The 10,435-nt window shown below is 45.1% G+C and overlaps 1 protein-coding gene across 1 annotated transcript; it reads right to left on the reverse strand.

Annotated features, from left to right (window-relative positions):
* Positions 1–5,432: 5,432 nt before the first annotated feature.
* LOC109736340 (uncharacterized) lies at positions 5,433–9,448 on the reverse strand. The gene is made up of 7 exons (XM_020295562.4): positions 8,980–9,448; positions 8,079–8,838; positions 7,843–7,999; positions 7,672–7,762; positions 6,153–6,233; positions 5,949–6,020; positions 5,433–5,843 (listed from the first exon to the last, which is right to left on the reverse strand). Exons 1-6 carry the CDS (start codon positions 9,307–9,309, stop codon positions 5,949–5,951), a joined length of 1,491 nt encoding a protein of 496 aa, XP_020151151.1. The 5' UTR covers positions 9,310–9,448; the 3' UTR covers positions 5,433–5,843.
* Positions 9,449–10,435: the final 987 nt, after the last annotated feature.

Here is a 10,435-nt window from a genome sequence, read left to right on the forward strand (position 1 = left end):
CACTTGCTCGCTGCCTTTTTCTTCTCTCCCCTGCTGCTCATCACCTAGATTCACTCTAGATCATTTCCAGATCGCTAGGTTTGCTCCCGTGGGTTATTCGCGATACTTCTTCTGTAAACGGATCTTAAGTGCGTGGCAGTGCACCAGCCGGAAGGTGCTCCTCCTATTGCTCCTTCCGGGTAAGGAAAACGCCAGCGCTAGGCGCCGGCTGGCCGGCCGGCCCAAAGCTTTGACCGGTCACGCGCGAGCCGTCCAGATATACCTGGTCATGGGCAGCCCGGCCCGAACGGCCCGACCCGACCCGGCCCGATGCTCCTCATGGCAGGCCTCGGCCTAGGTATTGAGCCCGAAGGCTGGGCCTGGGCCCGTCATATTTGCGAGTTAACAAAAAGGCCCAACGGGCTTTTACGTTAACGGGCCGGGCTTGGGGCTGATTTTTAGCCCTGGGCCTGGGATTCTGCGTCGGGCTTGGTCAGGCCCGACCCGAAGCCCGGTCCAGCCCGAGCGATGGCCAGGTATACGTCCAGATCAACCACTCCTAGCCGTGTAAATTCCAGCAAACAAAATGCTAGTCGTAGCAAAAACGACCTCGTTGGTTGCCTCGTTCTAGCGCCGGTCATGTGTGGTTGCAACTTCCTCTTTAGCCGGTTCCAGCAAAATGACACACCGGTACCGGCAGCTATTGGTTGCAGCACACCTCATTGGTTGTCTGGTCCTAGCGCCGGTCATGTGTGGTTGCAACTTCCTCTTTAGCCGGTTCCAGCAAAATGACACACCGGTACCGGCAGCTATTGGTTGCAGCACACCTCATTGGTTGTCTGGTCCTAGCGCTGGTCATGTGTGGTTGCAACTTCCTCTTTAGCCGGTTCCAGCAAAATGACACATCGGTACCGACAGTTGTTGGTTGCAGCACACCTCATTGGTTGTCTGGTCCTAGCGCTGGTCATGTGTGGTTGCAACTTCCTCTTTAGCCGGTTCCAGCAAAATGACACACCGGTGCAGGCAGTTGTTGGTTGCAGCACACCTCGTTGGTGTCTGGTTCCAGCACCGGTCGTGTGTGGTTGCAACTTCCCTGTTAACCGGTTCCAACAAAATGACATGTCGGTTGCACATCGGTGGACGGCAGATGTTGGTTGCAGCAACGGTAGCTGTTGGGTCGTCGTTGACGCATGCGGCTGAGTCCCCCAAGCACCATGGCCATCGGTCACATCATTTGTAGATGCTCCCCGTCGTGTTGAAATGCGGTGGGTTGCCTTCGTGAGCGCCTATGCCCTCCATCGAGGCTGCAAGGGAGAAAAAATGGGACCACGACATGTGCCCTTCATTGAGGGTGCAGGGGACAAAAACGGGGATCGTGGTCATGAAGGAGAGATTTTACGAGCACGGCGTGTCGAGGAGGCGACCGCGGCGTGGCTAGGTTGGGTCAGCGCATGTGTGGAGAACGGCTGCGAGAGAGAAAAAGATGGGGAGGATGAAGACAAAGGAAGAAGAGATAAGGTGGGGGCATTTTGCAAGACGCACGATGGGCCTCAATCGTGTGGTTCGCGTGAGACCAGCGCAAGCTTTAGCCGGTCTCTCGGCCCTACCCATTTACCCGCAGGAGGGCCCTGCACGTGGAGTAATTTCTCTCTGTATCAGGTCCATTTTCGTCCGCTCGTTTCGGTAAACATCCAAACGCCTAAATTGCTAGTTAGCCAATACCAAATCCAATACAATGGGTCTAATTCAGACATCCGAACGTAGTGTGACGAAAAACGTTGCACTTTAGACATGTTTTCAAGCGACTTTGAGAACCTTAACCACCGTTTTGACTTAAACATCTAAATTATGAACCTGGCTGTAATTTTTTTGGTTGTTATACATATGCTGCAACAGAAACTAAGGTAGTTTGATAGTCTGCATCTTTTCAGTGTGACGGAGTTGGGTCTGGCTGACTAAATACACGTCAAAATCAATGTTTTGGATATAGTTTGGTAGGCAACTCATGCCCCATAAGTATAGGGGTTCTATCATAGGCTTTTCAGTCGTCGCGTCGCTTGCTCAGTAGCTCGCCAGCATAGTTTTTTTTCTTCGGATCCACGCTCGCACATTCATTTGATTTTTTTTCTCTTCTTTTGATGTTGCTTTGCTGTGGAATGAGAAAAATGTTCATGGGTTTAAAAAATAATGAATTTGCAAAATTTCATGATTTTGAAAAAATGTTCACCAACTTACAAAAATGTAGACGGGTTCAAAAAAGTTTATGGATTAAAAACATGTTTGTGCATTTGTAAAAACTTCACAAATTCAAAAAATTGGTCGCAAATTTGAAAGAAGTTCATGAATTTAAATTTGTTTGTGGATTTAAAGAAGTTCATGCATTCAAAACTTTTCGCACATTTGAAAAGAAATTCACCAATTTTAAAGAACTTCACTAATTTGAAACATGATCATGTATTTTTTACAAATTTGAAAATTGTCCATGGATTAAAAAATCACATATTCAAATAATGTTTGAGCATTTGAAAAATTATTTGCCGATTTCAAAATTATTCGTGAATTTTAAAATAGTTTGTGGATTTTAAAAAGTTCATACATTTGATAAATTGTTCGCACATTTGAAAATTGTTTGTGCCTTTGAAACAATTTCTTGAAATTAAAAAATTGTTCATGAATTTTAAAAACATTTGCGCATTTGAAAAAAAGTACACACTGGAAAAAACTAAAAACCCATAAAATCAGGAAAAAGGAAAGAAAAGGTGTTTGGAAGCTTCTATAAGCTTCACAATACCGGCTGGAGAAAGGTTCCAATAAACCCGAAATGCAATCTCTAGATGGGCTAGCCCATTATCTACGCACACACATGTGCGGGGTAGGGGAGGTGTGCGCGCTCTACGGGGCTATTTGGTTTCTAGCCATACTTTGCCACACTTTACCGCACCTCACCTTAGGCAAGTTTGACCAAGTTAGGTGGGTGTTTGGTTCTAGCCACACCTATGACAAGAATGTTTTTATTAGCAGTGAACTCCACATGTCATAGACACAATAAGTGTGGCAAGATTCCCTTAGGCAAGCCAAAGTGTGGCTAACAATTTAAGCAACTCAAGTTAGGCAAGTGTGGCAAAAATAATATGACAATATAAGGCAAACATAGTCACAATCCAAACAGCCCCTACGAGTAAGCCTATAATCGATGCTATAAGAGAGACCTCCTTTTATTAGAGGATATATATAGGCGAGACCTCCTAATTTGGCACCTTTAGCGCAAGCTAGGAGATGTGGCGCACACAGTCCACCTTAGCAGCCCGCGGCACATAGCGCACGAGCGCTTCTCTCACCTCGCTCGCTTTATTTTTCTCCTCGCTAGCGCATTGACAGTTGACAACGATAGTTGATCGTTGATGTGGCCATTGACCGTTGACTCTTAAACTCATGAATTAGAAAGAAAAAAACATGGGTTAGAAAATGGTTAGAGATTTAAAAAAGTCACAAATTTTTCAAAAAGATTGTTAATTTGAAAAAAGCTCGTGAATTCAGAAAAAGAACTCATGAATTTGAAAAAGTTCATGATTTGAAAAAAATCATGAATTCAAAAAATATTCACAAAAATGAAAAAGTACATATATTCGAAAGGCTCATGAACGTGAATTTTTTTCAAAAATTCAGGCAAAGTTCATGAATTTGAAACAAAGTTAAGCCTTGACAAAAGTTCTAATTTAAAAAAAAAATACAAAAATGAAAGAAAGTTCACGAATTTGAAAACCAGAAACACCATTTTTTTTAAAAAAATCCAATATTTGGAAAAAAGTTCTAGAAACTGAAAATGGTTCATGAATTTGAGAACAGTTCACAAATTTCGAAAAAAGTTCACAATTTAAAAAACAATTGACAAATTTGCTGAAAGTTCACGAATTTGAGAAATCAGAAAATAAAAAAGAAAGAAAAACGAAAAAGGAAAAGGAAAAGGAAAAAAGGAAACAAGAATGAAAACAAAATGAGAAAACCTGAAACCCGTGCTACGTAAAAACTGGAAGAAAACCGAGAAAAAACAGTCAGAATATTCATGGGAAGGTTCCCGAAAAAAACAGGTGGAAAAAGAGACCTACATGGGCCAGCCCATGTAGATAGACATTGTTGTGGAGGTGTGTGCGCCGGTTTGCGAAAACACTATAACTGCACATAAGGCGCCGAATAGGAATTTGGGCTATAGGCTTCCAAATAGGAATCAACTATCGTGTATATGCAAGATGATTAATAAAGGGTACCCCTTGCAAAGGTCATTCGCACCTTCTCAGGTGCTCACAAGTGTTGCATTGCATGTATGCCACTTGTCGCGATCTGGGAGTTTTCCTTTTTTTCGTCAATTCGTTTATTCAAACATTTTATCCCTTGAACCATGCGTCCGAATCCTAAACCGTTTCCGCCATTGGATTTCTCGCGTCGAGATCTTTCAAACGTTCCATGTTATAAGTTTCGACGAACTTTTTTTTTCATGGAAAACCTGAAAAAAAAAACCATAGCCGGAAGCACATTTTTTTTCTTCACTTTTTTCCCTTTTTGAGAGGCACACATGTGCTTCTCGCAGAAGCAAATTTGTACCTCCACCAGAAGCAAATATGTGCCTCTCTTGGAAGCAGAAGAAATGTGCGTTTTCTCCCTTTTACGAGAGGCACAACTGTTACTCTCGTGGAAGAAAAAAAACCATGTATTTTTTTGGAAGCAGAAGCTAATCTGTGGCTCCACGAGAAGAAAAAAAACTTTATTTTTTTTAGAGTCACCGCCGTGGCTCTCGTTGTAGCAAATCTGTGCCCCTTATGGAAGCAATTTGTTTATTTTTCAAGACGCACACCTATGACACTCGCAGAATCAAATTTGTACCTCCAAAGAAGCAAATATGTGCCTTTAGTGGAAAAAACAAGAAACACGTTTTCTATGCCTATCTTCCGCAAAAAAAAATCTCCAAAATCTGGGGAACTAGTATAAAACCGTAAAGCCAAAAAAAAATTTAAACCCCAAAAACACGTACAGAGAAAAATACACACTCAACACGCGGCACATGGCTGCAGCTTGCGGTATCGGGTGTCCCTTAATCTTTTGAGTACCCCTTAATTAATTGCGCTAGGGGTGCCCCTTAATCTTTTGAGTATCGCTTAATTAATTCCTCTCATATGGCGTCCAACAGAGTCCATTGCTAACTGGGCCTATCCTGAGTTATACTGGGCTTTGCATGGATCATAAGAAATCGCAATAAATTGTACGTAGTGTTGTTTCACTCGACCCACACAGGCCCGTAGAGGTTGCAAACTGACAAACAGCATTCACATTTCCTGTTTCCGTATGCACGCTGGAGATGAAAATCAAAAGAAAGAATATAATCCACAACCATTCTCAACACTACAGAATAAGGACAATCGCCCTGCGGCTGCATCAAACCCTAACTGTAAGCCTAATGATACAAAAGAACAGACTGGTGTATGCACCAAAATTTAATACAGCAGGGAAATCCTGTGAGATAAACCCCATATATCATCCACAACACTCCACAGGACGCATCATCCATGGCAACAAGGGACGACAATTTCTTTTCAGACAAAACTATACAGCCAAAAGAAAAAAGGATTTGCACTTCTGGGATTTATTTCCTATTTATTGCTGTGTTTGCCCCCTTACTGCTTTTGTAATGCGCTTTTCAAGTGCAGCCATCATGTCCGACCTAGACAAACAAAATCGTCCGACTCTGGAAATGTAACCCCGCTGTACATACATGGTCCATCTATCACGGGATATCCTGCCCGTGATCAAACAGACGATCCCTTCCAATCGATTCTCCGGCAATAACAAGCAGTTTTGTTTCGGCACTGGACCTGAAGAAAATACTTGTGTTAGTACCTAAAGTACAGTTCAATCGGCAACCAAAAAGCTCAACGAGTGAGGCTACTGTGTGGAGGAATTGGAAATCTGGAATCAACCTAATTTGAAGGTGGTGGGCCTCGGTGGAGTAACCATGCCGCCCAATCATTGCGTCTTCGGACATTATTTCCCTGTGGGCACACCAGTGGTGAATCATGCAGGCATATGACATGTCAGATGTGCCAGATATGATCATCAAAACAGTCACTAGAATGGAAGGATAAACTGTAAATCCAGTGTCCCAGGTGTGTATAGCGACGAACCTGCACTTCCAACAACTCAGAGCCCCGGATAGAATCTAGTATATAGTTGGTATCTATTCCCAACATTGTGAACCTGGTCAACTGCGAGAAAACAAACCCAGATCATTACATATACTGATATACACAATCTAAACCGCCAGTGTCAGAGTAAAATGAGGTCACCAATATAAGACTTGGATGACAGTTGGTGATACATCAAGGTAATCCGCCATTGTGAAGTGTTCATTTCTCAGAATAATAGAGGTTACATTTTACATTTGATAGATGCTAAATGAAATATGGTAACCTGGGAGGCTTAAGTGTTCATTTGTTAGAATAATAGAGGACTGAATACTAGTGCCGCAGAAATTACTACTAGATGTTTAGATGCAATATGGCAACCTTGGTGGACCTAAGTGCCGAACGTACTCTAAGCAATCTTATATTCTCCTAACATAAATGCATCTTACAAAGGAAAAACCAGTTTCTAAAAACAAATGAAAACAAAAAGAAAATAGTTGTGAAACACTAAGAGAACAATGCAAAGATACTCCAGGGTACAGCCATGTACTATTAGGGACTGCCTGTCAACAGCTAAAACCTTCCTCCAAAGCACCAGCTTCAGTTCCATACTCACACCACTTTCTTGGTTTATAATCTTGAGAATAAATTTAGGCATAGTTATATTTAGGTGAACTCTTAACCCTAGAAGTCATCATTGAAGTATTAATGGATGGCAATATTTTGAATAATGATACCGATTTGGTCATTTCACCTGTTAACTACAACGAATGTGCTAGTAATAATATTTTGCAAAACGGCCCTAAAGTTCAACTTGGAAAGAAGGTAACCAGCAAGAATGTTAAAACAGATACAAAGTTGGTATGCAAGAAATACTAATCAAACTCACATTCATAGTCTGTAAATTTTCACAACTACTGTTGGCAATGTTAACATATTAGAACCAAACAATATTTCTTCAGGAAGAGAACAACTGAGCTCGAGTAATGTAGCAAATCTACGGCACTCTACCGTAGAAGCACTACCAAACAAGTTTGTATACTTTTAAACAAATTTTCCAAAATATGAAATTTTAGAACAAATTAAATTTCTGTGATGCACACGAGATTAAGAGTTGTAATTTAGTACTACTTACAAGTATCTTCTATTGTCTTGCCCAACAAAATGGCAGCGATCCTCATTTTATAATTTTGCCACATTTATAGCAACCACAAACAACATCTGTAGTGGCCATGCCTTGAATAAAGAGCCGCAAGAAATATGTAGACAGGTAAATGCAGATACAATCTTGTCGTTTACGAAACAAACTCACAAACTCATGTTGTTCGTAGAATATAGTGTACTAAGTAAATTTCCAAGTTCTGGTCATGCAACATAAGTTATATAATATGTGAAAGTACAATCAGCAGAGGTATCACACTAGCATTCAACCTGTCATCAGAGAGATTTAGAACCACAGATAGGATACATCTTGATTTGACATGAAAAAAGGGAATCAAATGAGAATGAAAAAACAGACCATAGGAAATGAAGCGATTAGGTCAATAGGCACCCATCCTTGATCATCCATACGTTCCCTCAAGTATGTGTCGTGGCAAAGATTATTAGTGCTAACAAGAAAAGAAATGAAACAAACAATTAGCATAAAAGAGACAATAACTCCTCAAGAATTTTCAAATAGATTCACTACCTAAAATAATGCTCGATCTGCAGCTGAATGTCACGTTGGAGATTAATTTGATCTTGCTGAAACGCCAATGGCTGCATTGGCGGCCGGATAAGATGCATGTTTTGAAACTGCTGCTCAACTTGTGTGACATAGTAAGGATAGGAGGCTTGTAAATCAGCTGCAGATTGCCACACCAACCACATTACATCAAAGAGAAGAATTTATATCAAAGGATGACACGGGATGAACTGACTTACCAGGATACGGAATGGGTTGAACGTACGGCACAAAAGGTTGTGGCACCATGAAATGGGCAGCAGCAGGTGATGGCGGTGGTGGTCGTTGAAATGGACCAGGCTGGTAGTAGCCCGGCTGCTGCTGCTGCACTGGCAATGTACGGGAATAGCCCCTTGGTGAGAAATTACTCCCTCTTTCATGGTCACGGCGATTCCGACCGCCACGACCACCAAAGCCATTGCTATTACCACTACCATGTCGGGCATTATTGTTCCAGTGGCCGCTGCCACTACCGCCGTTATATCTGTTGCCCCCATCACCGCTGCCGGTGGCATTGTTGTAGCTGCCACCACCACGACCGTTGCCATTCCAATTGTTACTACCGAACACTCTCCTACTATTGTCAATACCTCTGCCACCAATGGCGCCGCTATGAACACTAGAATTCAAGTTGTTGCCACCACTAAGACCCCCATCATTCCAGTTACCATCACCACCACTACTGCTGTTCCCGTCACTGCTATAATTACCGGTGCTCTGGCTATGAGTGCTCACATTGCCATCGCCGCCCCCTCCATTGTTACCACCGTTACCACCACCATGCCGAACTAAAATTGGCTGGCTAGTGCTGCCGTTCTGCGGCGACGAGGCCGTGGTGGTGGCACTGGCACTAGGAGGAGGAGAGGTAGAGGCAGGGCCTGGACTTGAGGCAGCGGATATCGGAGTAGAAACTGGTTGTAGCTGCGGCTGCGGTGGCACCAGTGGCACAATCGGATCCTCCTGATTTCATCCACAGATTCATTCATCAGATACAAAAAAAAAACTCATCGGGTACTGCTGAAAAAAAACTAAATACGGGAGATGGCTTGCTAGATGCATAAGCAAAGAACACGTGTGAAGTTGATGGCGAGATTCAGTTACCGGCGGGGAGGGGGCGGAGCCGTCGGAGAGGGACTTGAGGGAGTCCGACGAGGAGGACTTGGGCCAGGCCCGCGCGGCCGCGTCCGCGAGCGCCGGCCAGGACTCGTCGCCGCCCATGATGCCGCCGACGGGGGCCGGGGGCGGCGGCGGCACGTTCCACGCCGTCTTCCTCGCCGCCGCATTGCCGGGATCGGCCCCTTCCGCCTGCGCGGCCGGATCGCGCGGGTTCTCCCGCGACGGGGCCTGGGGCGGCGCGGCGATCGCCGCCGGCGCCAGTCCGGCGGTGGCCGCCGGTTGCGTGGGCGCGGCGCCTCCAGCGGCCGGCGACATGGCAGGGAGAGGCGGGGCGGCGGGGGCTGGAGTTCCGGAGGGGGGTTTTGGATTGCGATTTAATCGGGAACGGAGGCGACGAGGGGGAGGAGGCTGCAGGCAGGGTGGAGGGGGCAGCGGCTGGAGGGACTAGAGAGGTGGTGGGGGGTGGAAAAATGGGATGGAGCCGGAGGGGAGTTGAGGAGCGGCGGCGGTGGAGGGTAGGTGGGAAGTTCTAGGGCAACCCGCGGGGCATTTCCGGGAAAAGGCACGCCCTCCCCTCCCCAGGACAGAATGATTTTGTTGTGCGTATTTCCCAACTGTCGCCGCCGCGCTCCTGAACAGACAATGGCCGTGCTAAGACTGACACATCACACATGTTACCAGATTATTTTACTTCTAAATTAAAAAAAAATCTAGTATTTCACTTGTAATAAACGTAAAAAATGGAATTAGCACGTCACCTCATGTACGTACTACTATTAGGAGGAGGAGGAGTGCCGTACGTGCATAGGATATGCGTGCGATTTATCAGCAGCGTGGCACGCTTTGCAAGACCACCCAGCGACTCTTCACTAGTAGTAGCACTAGTACAGTGGTAGTATGTGGACTGGCTAACAGTTAACCGGTCCCGGCTTCAGACCAGGAGATCGTCTCCACGCGCTGATCAATACGGTCGTGTAGTGTTGTTCGACTCTGTGTTTTGTATGCATACGTACGTGAGCAGTGAGCGGCGGCACGACGTGGACCAGCTGCCGTTTCGTCCCACCGTGCGTACGTGTTTGACCCTGAGTTTTGTATGCACGCCATTAACCAGCAACCGAAGGCGCCGCGCAGACTGTCGCCGCGGCACGCGCCCATGGCCTTCTTCTCGCCCATGCGGCGTCTGTGTTATGGCGGCAGAAGCTAGGACCACTTCGCCGCCTGGCACCGTAAAAAATGTAAAGAAAACGGTCTGTAAACCCGTGGAACAAACCAAAAGGAAAACTGTCACCGTGTGGTGACTGGCCAGTGAGACGTGACAGATAGATAGATAGAGCTCCATGCTGGCACGACTACTTGCTGATCACACGACCCATGTTGTTTGCTCAAGGCATCGAGGCAATCGCTGCATGCATCCATCCAGTGCAGTTGCCAGCCAGCAGCA

The sequence above is a fragment of the Aegilops tauschii genome, chromosome 5 (genome assembly GCF_002575655.3).
Source record: "Aegilops tauschii subsp. strangulata cultivar AL8/78 chromosome 5, Aet v6.0, whole genome shotgun sequence".
Lineage (NCBI taxonomy): Eukaryota > Viridiplantae > Streptophyta > Magnoliopsida > Poales > Poaceae > Aegilops > Aegilops tauschii.

Coding starts and splice junctions, on each gene's coding strand:
- LOC109736340 (XM_020295562.4), bottom strand. CDS start 9,309: ATGTCGCCGGCCGCTGGAGGCGCCGCGCCCACGCAACCGGCGGCCACC. Junction 8,000..8,078: donor TCAACCCATTCCGTATCCTG/GTAAGTCAGTTC, acceptor GGCAATCTGCAG/CTGATTTACAAGCCTCCTAT. Junction 6,021..6,152: donor CTGAGTTGTTGGAAGTGCAG/GTTCGTCGCTAT, acceptor GTGTGCCCACAG/GGAAATAATGTCCGAAGACG.